The 17,126-nt window shown below is 36.4% G+C and overlaps 2 protein-coding genes across 2 annotated transcripts; both read right to left on the bottom strand.

Moving 5' to 3' along the window:
- Window positions 1-2,284: 2,284 nt before the first annotated feature.
- On the bottom strand, window positions 2,285-3,157 carry LOC129923734 (glycerol-3-phosphate acyltransferase-like). The gene is made up of 2 exons (XM_056016224.1): window positions 2,797-3,157; window positions 2,285-2,352 (listed from the first exon to the last, which is right to left on the bottom strand). The coding sequence occupies exons 1-2, from the start codon at window positions 3,155-3,157 to the stop codon at window positions 2,285-2,287; spliced, it is 429 nt and encodes a 142-aa protein (XP_055872199.1).
- Window positions 3,158-5,938: 2,781 nt separating this feature from the next.
- LOC106077201 (uncharacterized) lies at window positions 5,939-11,863 on the bottom strand. The gene is made up of 2 exons (XM_013237978.2): window positions 11,778-11,863; window positions 5,939-8,222 (listed from the first exon to the last, which is right to left on the bottom strand). The coding sequence occupies exon 2, from the start codon at window positions 8,178-8,180 to the stop codon at window positions 6,330-6,332; it is 1,851 nt and encodes a 616-aa protein (XP_013093432.2). The 5' UTR covers window positions 8,181-8,222; window positions 11,778-11,863; the 3' UTR covers window positions 5,939-6,329.
- Window positions 11,864-17,126: the final 5,263 nt, after the last annotated feature.

The raw sequence follows: 17,126 nt of genomic DNA, 5'->3' as shown, positions 1-17,126 counted from the left end.
TATTACCTAATCTTATCTTATGGAGGTCTACAAGGCATGCGTTCTGAGTACGCTACTGTACGGCAGTGAGTCTTGGACCACCTGCGCAAAACTAAACTCATTCCATTTGCGCTGTCTCCAAAGGATCATGATAATCACTTGGAAAGAAGGTGTGTGCAATACTGAGATCTTTGCACGAACAGGTATTCCCAGCATCTTTACAGTCCTCAGACAACACCGCCTGCGCTGGATGTTCTATGTACACATAGAATTAGCGCGGGGCCTATGAAAGTGCGGGGTCCACTGCGGCCGCATAGGTTGTAGTGGTTAGTGTGGGCTCTTCTTAAAGTTTATAGCGCTATCAGTAATAACATACTTCCACTTAGAAAGGATGTTAAATTTGTTAAAAATAAAGGCTTTTTTTTGTGTGCTAATTTCAATTCCTTATGTCTGCCTTTAAATCTTCTGCACTTACATGAGTTTTTTTTTTTGTATGGGCACTCCAAATACTGGGTGCGGTGGCTGAGTCGTAAAGCGCTCGGCTTCCGAACCTGGGGTCCAGGGTTCGGATCTCGGTGAAGCCTGGGATTTTGAATATTTCGGGATCTTCAGGTCGCCCCTGAGTCTACCCCAACTCTAATGGGTACCTGACTTTAGTTGGGGAGAGTAAAGGCGGTTGGTCGTTGTGCTGGCCACATAACACCCTGCTTGTTAACCGTTGGCCACAGAAACAGATGACCTTAACATCATCCGCCCCATAGATCGCAAGATCTGAAAGGGAAACTTTACTTATTCCAAATATTTACCAGAGAACTGTTACAAGCGATGTTAGTAGTTTGTAGTTCTCTTCCAGGTACAAGTCAAATATTACCAGAGAACTGTTACAAGCGATATTAGTAGTCTGTATTTCCTCTTCCACGTACAAGTCAAATATTACCAGAGAACTGTTACAAGCGATGTTATGTATTTCCTTTTCCACGTACAAGTCAAATATTACCAGAGAACTGTTACAAGCGATGTTATGTATTTCCTTTTCCACGTACAAGTCAAATATTACCAGAGAACTGTTACAAGCGATGTTATGTATTTCCTTTTCCACGTACAAGTCAAATATTACCAGAGAACTGTTACAAGCGATATTAGTAGTCTGTATTTCCTCTTCCACGTACAAGTCAAATATTACCAGAGAACTGTTACAAGCGATGTTATGTATTTCCTCTTCCACGTACAAGTCAAATATTACCAGAGAACTGTTACAAGCGATGTTATGTATTTCCTTTTCCACGTACAAGTCAAATATTACCAGAGAACTGTTACAAGCGATATTAGTAGTCTGTATTTCCTCTTCCACGTACAAGTCAAATATTACCAGAGAACTGTTACAAGCGATGTTATGTATTTCCTTTTCCACGTACAAGTCAAATATTACCAGAGAACTGTTACAAGCGATGTTATGTATTTCCTTTTCCACGTACAAGTCAAATATTACCAGAGAACTGTTACAAGCGATATTAGTAGTCTGTATTTCCTCTTCCACGTACAAGTCAAATATTACCAGAGAACTGTTACAAGCGATGTTATGTATTTCCTTTTCCACGTACAAGTCAAATATTACCAGAGAACTGTTACAAGCGATGTTATGTATTTCCTTTTCCACGTACAAGTCAAATATTACCAGAGAACTGTTACAAGCGATGTTAGTAGTTTGTAGTTCTCTTCCATGTACAGGTCAAATATTGCGAGAGAACTGTTACAAGAGATGTTATGTATTTCCTCTTCCACGTACAAGTCAAATATTACCATAGAACTGTAACAAGCAATGTTAGTAGTTTGTAGTTCTCTTCCAGGTACAAGTCAAATATTACCAGAGAACTGTTACAAGCGATGTTATGTATTTCCTTTTCCACGTACAAGTCAAATATTACCAGAGAACTGTTACAAGCGATGTTATGTATTTCCTTTTCCACGTACAAGTCAAATATTACCAGAGAACTGTTACAAGCGATGTTATGTATTTCCTCTTCTATGTACAGGTCAAATATTACCATAGAACTGTAACAAGCAATGTTAGTAGTTTGTAGTTCTCTTCCAGGTACAAGTCAAATATTACCAGAGAACTGTTACAAGCGATGTTATGTATTTCCTTTTCCAGGTACAAGTCAAATATTACCAGAGAACTGTTACAAGCGATATTAGTAGTCTGTATTTCTCTTCCATGTAAAAGTCGTGTACATTGCAGTGAAGCCTTTCTAGAGCTTGATACAAAATATTTTGGCAAAATGGTGAGAGAAATTTCCTGACACCACTATGTTCCATGTGCTCCACCAGCATATTGGACAATTAGTCTTCGACTGTTGACAGACATAGTAGTTGCTTTGCAGAAAAATAGGGATATGCGATTCAGCCGCTACTGCTACCACAACTTAAATCTTGAGAAATTTGTATTTGACCTTGATTGTTACTAAATCAACAACATGTAACTTCTTTTTTAAAATAAGCTTTTTTACATACTTTAAAAATGTGTAAAACATCTTTTAGTTACACTTTTTGCCCATCACTAATGTGTCAAACCGAAATGGTCTACACCTAAAAGATAATTCTGCTTGTAATTGTCTTTCATTTTTCCAATGAATTATATAGTAGGCATGTTTTTTACCTGTCAGGTGGTTAATAGAAACGACTGATGCCATGGCCTCAGTTTAAATAATCCATAAAATCGTAATGCTCTGTTTTATTAATCTCTTTGCAGATTTGTCGAAATGAGTGTCCTAAAAATGTAAAATGTTGGATACGTTTCGGATGTACTTTCAAATTTACCTGCAAATTTACTTTCAGATTTATTTTCAAATTTTCCTGGAGATTCACCCTCAGATTTACCTGCAGATTCACCCTCAGATTTACCTGCAGATTTACCCGCAGATTTACCCTCAGATTTACCCTCAGATTTACCCTCAGATTTACCTGCAGATTTACCCTCAGATTTACCTGCAGATTTACTTTCAGATTTACCTGCAGATTTACCCTCAGATTTACCTGCAGATTTACCCTCAGATTTACCTGCAGATTTACTTTCAGATTTACTTTCAGATTTACTTTCAGATTTACCCTCAGATTTACCTGCAGATTTACTTTCAGATTTACTTTCAGATTTACCTGCAAATTTCAGAGATGACTTCATCCTAGACTAAACCTCACAGGATTAGGGGGAAATGGAAAGGTTTGAACCCGCGATCATTGATACCACCGAACGTCAATATCGAGAGAAAAACCACACAACCTTGTACTTTGAAACAAAAAGTGAAGAGACGTTTCAAAGCTTATCTCAATTTCTGAGCATTAGTGAATATGGAAACCCGGGTTTTACCCAACTGATTATATCCTTGCGTTTGATTCGCTGATTGTTTTGAATTTATACTTCAAATAAATTAGGCTTTTTTTTCCTGACATTGCAATACATTCTCAAGATTTTAGGCTAAATATTTCATTTGTTTTGCTTGTTGAAACCAATAAGGTAACTTTTGTATAAACTATTAAGGTAACTATTGTATAAACTTCTAAAAATTCAAATTGAGGGGTTTAAAAAATCTTTATTGCTTCAAATTGTCTAAAATTTCTCGTACATTTCAGTGTTTTATACAAAGGCAAACATTTCAAATGGAAACAAATTCAAAGAAAGCGACAGCTCACTAAAAGCATTCTAGAACATTATCATTTTGGATTTAAAAGCTAGGTATAAATCTCTGTATAGGTAAAAGTAGAGGGCAAAATTTGGTATGCTAGAATCTAAAAAATAAAAAAAAACATTTCAATGTTCCATTTTTTAAAACAAGACAATAAAGTAAATAAGTGTGGAAAAGAAAATATCTGTTTACAAAATATCAAATTACAAACAAAAAATATCAAATTACAAAAAAAAAAAATTACAAAAATTACACACAAAAAAAAAATACAAAAAAAAAAATTACAAAATCAAAATTACAATTGAATCAAATTACAACATCAAAATCAAATTACAAAAAAATATCCTATTTTCAAAGAGTTTTCTATTACAAAATATCCGATTACACTAAAAATATCCAATTACAATAAAATATCCGATTAAATTTACACAATTAAAACGTTTCAATTAAAAATGATGAATAGATGCCTTTACAAGTAAAAAAAACAAAAAAACTTAAACAATATATTGTTAGAGTAAGGAATTATGTTTTAATGATTTTTTTATGAAAAGTTTTTAATGAATTTTTTATGAATCTAGTTTTAATGAGATTTTAAAACTCAAAGACGAAAAAACAAAAAAGTTGAACATAATGAAAATCCAAAAATAAAAATAAAAATTAGGACATAATGATCGCGATCTAAAAACTGAAAGAAAAATTTAAAGATATTATGACATAAAACTCTACGGACATTTTAAAATGGAATTGCAATCAAAAAATTGAAAGACAATGTAATAATAAAAATATTTCCAATTAAAAAAAAATACACTGAAAGTGTTCTCACACATACAAAAAAGCTTTTAAAAAATACAAAGAGACTTGACGTGCATCAACAAAAAATACAAAGAGACTTGATGTGCATCAACAAAAATACAAAGAGACTGAAGTGCATCAACAAAAATACAAAGAGACTGAAGTGCATCTTCAAAAATACAAAGAGACTGAAGTGCATCTTCAAAAATACAAAGAGACTGAAGTGCATCTTCAAAATACAAAGAGACTGAAGTGCATCAACAAAATACAGAGAGACTGAAGTGCATCAACAAAATACAGAGAGACTTGATGTGCATCAACAAAAATACAAAGAGACTTGACGTGCATCAACAAAAAATACAAAGACTTGATGTGCATCAACCAAAATACAAAGAGACTGAAGTGCATCTTCAAAAATACATAGAGACTGAAGTGCATCTTCAAAAATACCAAGAGACTTGATGTGCATCAACAAAAATACAAAGACTTGACGTGCATCAACAAAAATACAAAGACTTGATGTGCATAAAAAAAATACAAAGACTGAATTGCATCTTCAAAAATACATAGAGACTGAAGTGCATCTTCAAAAATACCAAGAGACTTGATGTGCATCTTCAAAAATACAAAGACTTGATGTGCATCAACAAAAATACAAAGACTTGATGTGCATTAAAAAAAATACAACGACTGAAGTGCATCTTCAAAAGTACAAAGAGACTGAAGTGCATCTTCAAAAATAGAAAGAGACAAGTGCAGGTACAATAATACAAAGACAATTGCATCTACAATAAGTGACTGAAGTGTATCTACAAAAGAAAGACTGAAGTGTGAAATGCATCTACAAAAAGAAAGATTGAAGTGTGAAATGCATCTACAAAAAGAAAGATTGAAGTGTGAAATGCATCTACAAAAAGAAAGATTGAAGTGTGAAATGCATCTACAAAAAGAAAGACTGAAGTGTGAAACGCATCTACAAAAAGAAAGATTGAAGTGTGAAATGCATCTACAAAAAGAAAGACTGAAGTACATCTACAAAAAGAAAGACTGAAGTGCATCTACAAAAAGAAAGACTGAAGTGCATCTACAAAAAGAAAGACTGAAGTGCATCTACAAAAAGAAAGACTGAAGTGCATCTACAAAAAGAAAGACTGTAGTGCATCTACAAAAAGAAAGACTGAAGTGCATCTACAAAAAGAAAGACTGAAGTGCATCTACAAAAAGAAAGACTGAAGTGCATCTACAAAAAGAAGAAAGACTGAAGTGCATCTACAAAAAGAAAGACTGAAGTGCATCTACAAAAAGAAGAAAGACTGAAGTGCATCTACAAAAAGAAGAAAGACTGAAGTGCATCTACAAAAAGAAAGACTGAAGTGCATCTACAAAAAGAAGAAAGACTGAAGTGCATCTACAAAAAGAAAGACTGAAGTGCATCTACAAAAAGAAGAAAGACTGAAGTGCATCTACAAAAAGAAGAAAGACTGAAGTGCATCTACAAAAAGAAAGACTGAAGTGCATCTACAAAAAGAAAGACTGAAGTGCATCTACAAAAAGAAAGACTGAAGTGCATCTACAAAAAGAAAGACTGAAGTGCATCTACAAAAAGAAAGACTGAAGTGCATCTACAAAATGAAAGACTGAAGTGCATCTACAAAAAGAAAGACTGAAGTGCATCTACAAAATGAAAGACTGAAGTGCATCTACAAAATGAAAGACTGAAGTGCATCTACAAAAAGAAAGACTGAAGTGCATCTATAAAACAAAAAGATACTGACATTCAAGTAGTTACACTGAAATGTACTTAAAGTTTTGACAACTTAAAATCTTGATTAAAATGTAGATTCCTGAATCAAATGCGCAAACAAGTTCAGGATCATTTCAAATTTCATCTTGAAGCCAGTGACTCGGAACAGCCATGTACTGACAAATGTTGGTACCATTTATCAGGTGAACAAATTTAATGCGGCCAAACTGGCAAGTCGTTGGTAGATGTCTGACATTTTCAAGACGAGCCATCACAAACAATATTTTGTTTAACATCACTGCTCCAAATATTTTCAAAGGGATGTTCCACAGTGGCGGTTGAGAGTTCGCCCGCAGTCTGCCTACTCCATCCTGTCTATACAATTCCGTCAAATCTCCACAGCCTTGGATGACAAACAGCCTCTTTTTGAAAGTGAAAGTGGCCAGATTTTTGGCACTTCCCTTCAGGCTCACTATGAAATAAAAATATTTGCTGTAGGTATTGAACGAGTAGATGTTGATTACGTCACCCCCTTCCCTCTCGGCTGAGAAGAACCCCACAATCTCATTTTCGTAGTTGACTAGTGACAACACATCGCCGATGACACCATTAAACTCAAAGGTGGCCCAGTTTAATTGAAAAGGGTAATAGCTTTTGTTTTGAATGATCTTTAGACACTTTTTGCCAGTACTGATGAAGCCATTATAAAAGGAGCCATTGATGATAAACTTTATTCTGTTCTTGGGTCCAAAGTAGCAAATAATGGATTGGTCGAAATCCAGGTAATCTGAAATCTGATACAGCCGTAGCTGATAAATTGGATCGACAAATGAGCGATTCACCATGAGGTGCAGCTTGTGCTCCAAAACAAGAATGTCCTCAATTGAGCCTGTAATTTCAAATGTAAGTTGAAATATTGTGTTTTGTAAAAGGTTGAGTGATAGTACTCTCTGGCATCTGTCTAGGAACACGATATTGTGCTCAACCTGGGAGGAGGAGAAAGCGACTCCAGAGCTAATGTCTCTAATTGTAAGATCAGATAAACTCATGGCTTTGGATGTCATCTCTTCAGCATTGACGGGCACCATTACTAGCTTGTCATTTTCCAGCTGGGAGGAGATGGCTCTCCTCACAGCGTTTCTTGCATCTCTGTTCTCCATCACATCATCATTGTCCAGCAGCTTTCTGAGTCCATCCATGGTGATGAGGTCAAACTGGACAAGGCTGATTAGTTCCCCCAGAAGCTCTGCTCTATTTATGGGATGATTATCTGTGTTAGGAAAAAGATCTCTATCGTGAAAGCTGACTTCCATGTACCAATCAGCATTGCCATAACTCTGTTTAGCTTTGTTTTCCTCCTTTGGTGACTCTCCACAGCTCTGAAGTCGCTCTGTCCTGGTATAATTAATCCAATAAAAAATGGCTACAATTACATTGTCATAGGATTTGATGCCAGCACTTGTAATGATTTCTATTAAAGTCTTAGGAGTTAAGTTTAGGAAAGTATCAGTCTTTATAAATCGGTCAAAGTTCCTGATCATCAGTAAGAGAATCTTTTCATGGACAGTCTCTGATTTGAAGGCGATGGCATGCTGGTAAATATTTAAATAGTTCTCTTCAGTCACGTGAGCACTGACGTAATGTTCACACAGTTCGATGAGACTGTCGATCTTCAAGTGGTGTGCTGCGCGCCACATAGCAAGCATGTTGTTCTCAGTCATTTTGTTGTCTCCTTTAGTGATCATGTGCAGCACATTAGCAAAAGTCTGGGCGTCGATGCCTTTGATCAGCAAGCTTAGAATCTCTGATACGTTGGTGTTAGAAGACAGCAAGGCTTGAAAATAAGTGGAGCAGGAACTTAGAATAGATTGGTTGCTTAAAAAAACTTCGGAACCAATAATGATACGAATGTTAATTTTTTCCCGTGACGAAGGAAGTCCGTTGGTTTGGACAAGATTGTTGGTCATGTCTTTCTCCGGTTCCATTCCAAAATTTGAAATGATGCTAAACTTGAATGCTGTTCAGGGCTGCAATAAAAACAAAACAAGTTTTAAAAATATGTATAAAAAGTTGCCCAGTCTATGCACAATATTTTGCTTTAAAAAGTATCAAAATTGCTTTGATGAAATACTATATATTACGCGAGTTTTTAAATCAGTAATTATTTTTCAACGTTCTGACAATTGTTCATTTTTCACATTTGTAAATTCTACCCTGTTATGTTTAAACCTCAACGTTTTTGTAACCAGTAAACGTTACTTTTAATATAGAATTATAGTATGGATGGCTGCCTGGTCGTGCGGTTTGCGCGCTGGACTGTCGTTCAGATTTATCGATGGTCCCGGGTTCAAACCCTGCCCGCTCCCATCCCCCGTCGTCCTGCGGGAGGTTTGGACTAGGAAGTAATTATCTTCAGCTCTGAAGGAACATCCGAAACATGTCAAACATTTTACAAACATTTTTAGCAGAATTGCATATATATATAACAAGTTGTACTTTCTAAAACCAAAAAAAAATTATTTAATGGGGTCAAATCAACGATGGAATCGTTTATAAGGAAAAAAAGAAAGTTAATGCTTTGTTAAGCAACTAGTCGGATGTGACGTAGTAAAAGCTTTATATGTCTGTGTTCGTTTTCTGGTGTGTGTGTGGGTGTTTTGGTAGACGGTGAGAGTCAGCGATTGGTTGGTGGATATGCAGTGTGTATGATAAGCGAGAGTGTCTCTATTGGTCTTGGGGACGTCAGGAAACTCGAGACATTTCGAAATAAACAGATCAAAGTAAGGTTGAGGACTCCATATTAAAAGTACTGTTGAATCCAATTACTTTTTTCCTGTAAGGGGAAAGATCTTAATTTTGTTTACGGTACTAGAAATTGAGAAAGTGATTGAATATCTTCGCGTGTTAAGGCTACGTCATTTTTAAATAGTTTGTACTTGAGCGCATGTAAAACCACTGCACTCATCCTTAATCTTCAGACGTGAATACATGGCCATTACACAATGCACCAACAATCATTAAATTTATGGATTATGCCCCATGTATGCACATCTTAAAGTGCTTTAAGTTACGGAGACTCGTCTATTTTTTTTTAAATTTCTCTCGTAGAGTTTTCTGGTTCCGTCATCTTGATATCCAAATGCATACTAATTTTTAAAAAGTCGAATTGCCAAGATTGAGTTGAGACACTCTGGTATGTAAAGAATATAGACTAACAATTTGATAAAGTTGTCTCAAATCTTTGTCATGGCATATTAAGAAAAGAACCTCAACCCTATAAAGGGGCCTCCATATTTAAAAAGATTTAAAATAGAAAGTAGGCCTACCTATTTAAAATACGAAAATAAGGATAAAAAGATTTTTTACAAGACCTACAGTATATCTTCACAGAAATGACTATTTTCAAGTTTGAAAAAGGAGAATCTCCACTTAGAAAAATCTGGCACTCGTTCAAGCTCAAGGTTAAGTCTGATACTTTCATGGACGTATTGATAATGTTTCACCGCCACTAAATAGTTTGAATGTTTCACCGCCACTAAATTGTGTCACCGCCATTAAATAGTTTGAATGTGTCACCGCCATTAAATAGTTTGAATGTGTCACCGCCATTAAATAGTTTGAATGTGTCACCGCCATTAAATAGTTTGAATGTGTCACCGCCATTAAATAGTTTGAATGTGTCACCGCCATTAAATAGTTTGAATGTGTCACCGCCATTAAATAGTTTGAATGTTTCACCGCTATTAATAGTTTGAATGTTTCACCGCCATTAAATAGTTTGAATGTTTCACCGCTATTAAATAGTTTGAATGTTTCACCGCTATTAAATAGTTTGAATGTGTCACCGCTATTAAATAGTTTGAATGTTTCACCGCTATTAAATAGTTTGAATGTTTCACCGCTATTAAATAGTTTGAATGTGTCACCGCTATTAAATAGTTTGAATGTTTCACCGCTATTAAATAGTTTGAATGTTTCACCGCTATTAAATAGTTTGAATGTTTCACCGCTATTAAATAGTTTGAATGTTTCACCGCTATTAAATAGTTTGAATGTTTCACCGCTATTAAATAGTTTGAATGTTTCACCGCTATTAAATAGTTTGAATGTGTCACCGCTATTAAATAGTTTGAATGTTTCACCGCCATTAAATAGTTTGAATGTTTCACCGCTATTAAATAGTTTGAATGTTTCACCGCTATTAAATAGTTTGAATGTTTCACCGCTATTAAATAGTTTGAATGTGTCACCGCTATTAAATAGTTTGAATGTTTCACCGCTATTAAATAGTTTGAATGTTTCACCGCTATTAAATAGTTTGAATGTTTCACCGCTATTAAATAGTTTGAATGTTTCACCGCTATTAAATAGTTTGAATGTTTCACCGCTATTAAATAGTTTGAATGTTTCACCGCTATTAAATAGTTTGAATGTTTCACCGCTATTAAATAGTTTGAATGTTTCACCGCTATTAAAATAGTTTGAATGTTTCACCGCTATTAAATAGTTTGAATGTTTCACCGCTATTAAATAGTTTGAATGTTTCACCGCTATTAAATAGTTTGAATGTTTCACCGCTATTAAATAGTTTGAATGTTTCACCGCTATTAAATAGTTTGAATGTTTCACCGCTATTAAATAGTTTGAATGTTTCACCGCTATTAAATAGTTTGAATGTTTCACCGCTATTAAATAGTTTGAATGTTTCACCGTTATTAAATAGTTTGAATGTTTCACCGTTATTAAATAGTTTGAATGTTTCACCGTTATTAAATAGTTTGAATGTTTCACCGTTATTAAATAGTTTGAATATTTCAACATATTAAATAGTTTTTTACCGCTATTAAATTGGTTAAACATTATAGCTTAGATGTACACCAATTCACTTCTGAAGTTATATTTTGAGTTGCTTCCTATTCATATTGTAAAATTAATGATATAAAAAATGTAATTAGTACAGATTATAAATATTATTGCTAAAACAATTGGATACCCCAAAAAGGGGCCTCTCGCAAGCATCCATTAAAGTGGGTCTCGCAATTCACAAGGCCTGCCCTGATCATCCCATGTTATAAAGGAATAAGTGTCTATATTTAGACTTCCCGTATAACATTACATTTCTAACTATTATCGATACCATAATTTCTTTTTTTTCTCTTAACGTCTTAAGATAATTCACTCGACAAGTTGGCTCTTTATTAAAGAGCATTACTTTATAATAAATACCAGAAATACTCTGAAAGACACAACGATAAAGGCACATTCCTCGTCCCATATGCTAGGACAAATTTGTACAAATACTCCTTCTTCCCTAGTGTCATTAGAGCATGGAATGGGTTGCCTGAGCTAGCCAGGAAAACCAGTGACTTAGCAGAATTTAAGTCATTGGTTAATATGCATGACTAAATGCATGACGCGTAGGACGTAATCATCTTCTTTTTTGAAGTAACGTCTGTAGTATATACGATAAGATACCAGAATACAAAGGCTAAATTGCAATAACAATACAATAAGCTATTTCTATTCTCTTGATCTCGTAGTTAACATGGCCTACAAAATTCATTGCCACTTAGTCTACTTACGGGAGCTTTACTACCAAGCTGAAGGTATTTCCAACTTGTTTTCAGTGGAAGGCTGGACACGGTGTTACCAACAGGCCGCCAAACTACTGACTGATTGGATTTGGGTGTTACATAGTCAGATATAGCCTTGTTACGTTGCACGGACCAGTGGTCAGCCAAGGTCAGCACGGGTCACACAAGGCCAGTATTTCTTTAGATTCAGTAAAGCAGTTCTCAAACTTTCGATACTGGAATAATGCCGATGAAATGTATATGAATGTTTCGACTTAACGGCTACCTATTTCTAAACACCACATTCACATTGAATGTTTCGACTTAATGGCTACCTATTTCTAAACACCATATTCAGATTTGTTAAAATGCTACAGTTATTGCAGTTCATCAGAGCTGTGTCATACAAGGAGTCTCTCAACTATTTTAAACAAAGAACATCATTAGAAATCTAAAATCATGTTACAGTAAACAACTTTTAAGTTCTTTTGCAGTGCTTCTCAAACTGTGGTCCACGGAGCCCCAGGGGTCCTAGAAGAGACCATCGGGGGTCCGCAGAAAAAAAATGAAATTTTGTATACAAATAAAATAACTAAATAACTAGAAACTAGTTTATCAGATCATTTTAATAATAACCAACTCGCCCCTACTACTGTTAAATGTCTATTACACAGTAATACAAACTAATCGCTTGTAGTGCAATAGCACATTTCTTAGTTTTCTATTTGTTCCAACGCCAGAGCTCTACACTCAGAGATACAAACAATATTTTAGTGACTCTTAATTTTCTACAGACCACAGAGACGATGTCCAAACACTTTTTGAATTTATTTTTTTTTTAACTTTCTCAAGGATCACCAGTGAGAAGACTAGGACCCATAACGTTACCACAAAATTGCAAAGGCCCCCGAAAGAACCACACTTGAGAAGCACTGATCTAGCTCGTACTATGAACATGTGTTTGTTATAGCCAATACTGTGTGTGTGTGTGTATGTGTGTGGAAGACTGAGTGAAAAGTGATGTTTATGAATAGGAATGAGGAGGGGCAGGAGAGGTGGATACAATCGTGAAAAGATATAAAACAATACTGTCAGTAGACTCAACAACGTTCATTATAAGATCTACGCTATTAGTCTAGGCCAGTGATGCCCAACCTAATTCGACATGTGGGCCATTTTAATCTCCGAAACTCGTGCCGCGGTCCACTTGCAATAAAAGGTACAAAAACGAAATGAAATTGACCTGAAATAATTTTATTAGAAACCTGTGGCTCTAGTACTTAATCAATGAATGAGATATTTGAAGTTTATCTTTGATTTCACGGGTCGGAAAATGGCTTCACGTCTCTGCTTTAAAAGTGATTATCATTGTCGATACATTTACCACCGACTCATTTTTTTTTCTCCTTTTGGTAAATATTGCCAACGATACCCCAATCTCCAATCTTCAACCTTCTTTATTCATATTCGTTCATAGATCAATGTAAGAATGGCGTCATATTTGTTTTATAATGCCGTTTATATGTTGTTTTTTTTTAAACATGAATGTGTTTACCTGTTCGATCTTTTTTACTTGTATTGATAGAAACAAATCACAGACTTCTATCGCTTGTGAACTATTGCCGTAGTGTAGACATGAGTTTGACCGAGGTTAATCGTCTTTGTAGGCCTGAACCCTAACCTGCGAGCTATCGGTCTAAACTGCCCACAGGTTGCGACGTTACAGGTTAATGTCAGAATTTAAGTCATTGGTTAATATGCATGACTGAATGCAGGACGCGTAGGACGTAATCATTTTCTTTTTTTGAAGTAACGTCTGTATTATATAAGATAAGATAAGAAGATGTCCAGGCCTTCTATGTCGATTGGTCTCGGTTCGATACATTCACGACAATAAAGGTTACAATGGTACAAAGGTTACAATGGTACAAAGGTTACAATGGTACAAAAGGTTACAATGGTACAAAGGTTACAATGGTACAAAGGTTACTATGATACATAGGTTACAATGGCCTAGGGTTAGGCCTAGGGTTAGGGTTAATAAAACTGGTAGAAGAATTCCAACATCTGTTTACACTGTGGGATGATTGTCTGTTTACACTGTGGGATGATTGTCTGTTTAGACTGTGGGATGATTGTCTGTTTAGACTGTGGGATGATTGTGTGTTTACACTGTGGGATGATTGTCTGTTTACACTGTGGGATGATTGTCTGTTTAGACTGTGGGATGATTGTCTGTTTAGACTGTGGGATGATTTAAACTGTGACATGATCGTCTGTTTAGACTGTGGGATGATCGTCTGTTTACACTGTGACATGATCGTCTGTTTACACTGTGGCACGATTGTCTGTTTACACTGTGGCATGATTGTCTGTTTACACTGTGGGATGATTGTCTGTTTACACTGTGACATGATCGTCTGTTTACACTGTGGCACGATTGTCTGTTTACACTGTGGCATGATTGTCTGTTTACACTGTGGGATGATTGTCTGTTTACACTGTGGGATGATTTACACTGTGACATGATTGTCTGTTTACACTGTGACATGATTAACTGTTTACACTGTGGCATGATTGGCTGTATACACTGTGGCATGATTGTCTGTTTACACTGTGAAATGATCATCTATTTACACTGTGGGATGATTTACACTGTGGGATGATTGACATTATGGGATGATCGTCTGTTTACACTGTGGGATGATTTACACTGTGGGATGATTGACACTATGGGATGATTGTCTGTTTATACTGTGGGATGATTTACACTGTGACATGATCGTCTGTTTAGACTGTGACATGATCGTCTGTTTGCACTGTGACATGATTGTCTGTTTTCACTGTGGCATAATTGTCTGTTTACACTGTGGGATGATTTACACTGTGACATGATTGTCTGTTTACACTGTGTGTGACGAACCGTTTTAGCTCACTCAAGATATTACTCAGGTCTAAGCATTTAATTAATTTATTTACTCGCTATTAATCATCAATTTTATTAATTTAGCCAATCAAGCGCTAAAAACACAGCCACCACCCCTCCAATCCAACCCCACCCCCTTTGGCAGCGATGTCACATTTTACTATCCCCACCTTGACACGTGCTACACTAGACCCTTGACAAGAGTATGCTCCCCTTTTCCTATCTTGGCAAACATCCGTTGACCCCCCCCCCTTGTTGGGAGCGGCTGGTCACTTCAAAGTGCCCATTCAACTCAACGCCTCGGGCAACGCTGTTCGTCTGGCACTAGCCTTTATCAAGGTATAATCTCCCTTGATGTACCCAGCTCTGATAATCTCCCCTTCATAATCCACCTGACCACCTGGGCTGATTTCCTGGACTTTCAACTCGCGCCTTCGCGCGGTGTCTATCTCCCGGAAACGCCGTCACGGTCAAGCGAGGATCTCTTTGTCAAAGACGCCAGATAGTCTAGACCACCTTTGCACTTATCTCCCGCCACTCACCCCCCCCCCTTTTCTATCCACGTGTATATGGACAAACTTCATCGTCCGATCTCATTCACGCTGGAGAGCCCACAGGGAGCACATCTAACTCTTGCTTGAGCTCTAGACTATTTTCATTCCCTTATTTCACTTTGGATTGGTGGTATGTAACTTAGTAAAGTGCTTGAAAACCATTTTACTTAGTAATATATATATATATTTGTGCATTTATTACTACATTATTTGTGTACATATTTGTGCTTTCTTATCATGGATAATGTAAGTAGATTACTGTATACTTATATTTTATATCATGACTATGTGGCTAAATGTTGAAGACATCTGGACTAGAGTCTATTAACAATTCTTACCAGATGTATTTAGCTCTTTAACTATTATTAATTGAACTCTGATATATTAGCGCTCGGCACGAGCTTTCGATATATTATCATTGATTAATTCCTTGGCAGGGAGTTATCAAAGCATTTCTGTAAACATGTCTTATTACTGAGTATGTATTTACTTATGCTCTATGTTTACTTATGTGGGAACATGGGCGAGTATCAGTCGTTGATCTCCCCTTCCCCTTTCATCTCATTTATCTTAGTGATGTATGTACTTGCTATTCACCGTGATTGGTGAGCGTCACTTATATTTTTGTTATTTCCCTTGATGGGAGTCCCCATTATTATTGTTACCTCCCTTGATGGGACACTTTATTCATTTGTTAGGTCCCTTTGATAAATATGAAACTAGCTTATAGTTTCTCTACATCAGACTGAAGATGTCCTTCACGGAAAGGCATCTACCTCCCAGTGTTATCATTATGGCTAAACCGACGCATACATCATATCGTTGCAGCTTTTATTTATAGGCTACATCTGCCTGAAATCTTAGCAACCTAAAGCTGATAGCAGATTTGCTGCCACCAGATCTGTAGACATTAGACCTACTCATCCTTCAAGAGTCCAAGTAACAACGCTAGCCACAGACTCGTCACTGGCTTAACTGATTGGTAGACGCAGCTTAGCTCTGCAACCATACAAAGTTGGACTGCAAACGGAGCCTGGATCGAATACGCCAGCCCACCAGCAGACAGCATCAGTACCAGCCACACCCGTCTCACCAGTGCAGCACAGGACCAAAAGCTAAGCAACCAGCCTAATGACACTCAGACCACTTGGCTCTAATATCTGATGATGATAGTCTCCTAATGTAAATACGCTAGATCCCATTCTAGCATCTGTACAGCATTTCACCTTTCATTATCTTATGTTGTATAATAAACTGTACATAAGTTTACATCTAAATATAGTATTTGTTGCCTGCATTATAACGCTGTGCTTATAGTTTATATGTGCAAGTAAGGATTCTCAAACTATAAAATCCCCTAGACACCCAAAACGGCCAATATCTTAATCCGACTTGTCACAATACACTGTGACATGATTGTCTGTTTACACTGTAGCATGATTGTCTGTTTACACTGTGGAAGGATCATCTATTTACAGTGTGGGATGATTTACACTGTGGGATGATTTACACTGTGGGATGATTTACACTGTGGGATGATTGACATTATGGGATGATTTACACTGTGGGATGATTGACATTATGGGATGATCGTCTGTTTACACTGTGGGATGCTTTACACTGTGGGATGCTTTACGCTGTGGGATGGTTTACACTGTGGGATGATTTACACTGTGGGATGGTTTACACTGTGGGATGCTTTACACTGTGGGATGATTTACACTGTGGGATGATCGTCTCTTGTCACTGTGTCTTTACTTATATGGCTCTCAGTTTCCGCTGCTTCATGTTGAAAGCATAAAGACACACTATTTTGTGCACTCCAATCGCTGTAGTCATAAGTGTGTACGGTCACGTCTTTATTTCTACTTCTCACTA

This window comes from Biomphalaria glabrata, chromosome 17, assembly GCF_947242115.1.
Source record: "Biomphalaria glabrata chromosome 17, xgBioGlab47.1, whole genome shotgun sequence".
Lineage (NCBI taxonomy): Eukaryota > Metazoa > Mollusca > Gastropoda > Planorbidae > Biomphalaria > Biomphalaria glabrata.
The sequence above is the reverse complement of the archived record's forward strand: the minus strand, read 5'-3'. Positions and strand labels throughout refer to the sequence as shown.

What these genes read in the sequence shown, in the direction of transcription:
- LOC129923734 (XM_056016224.1), bottom strand. Translation starts at nt 3,157, where the DNA reads ATGAAGTCATCTCTGAAATTTGCAGGTAAATCTGAAAGTAAATCTGAA. An exon ending in ATCTGAAAGTAAATTTGCAG is followed by an intron (nt 2,353 to 2,796) that starts GTAAATTTGAAA and finishes TTTTCTGCAAAG; the next exon opens with CAACTACTATGTCTGTCAAC.
- LOC106077201 (XM_013237978.2), bottom strand. Translation starts at nt 8,180, where the DNA reads ATGGAACCGGAGAAAGACATGACCAACAATCTTGTCCAAACCAACGGA.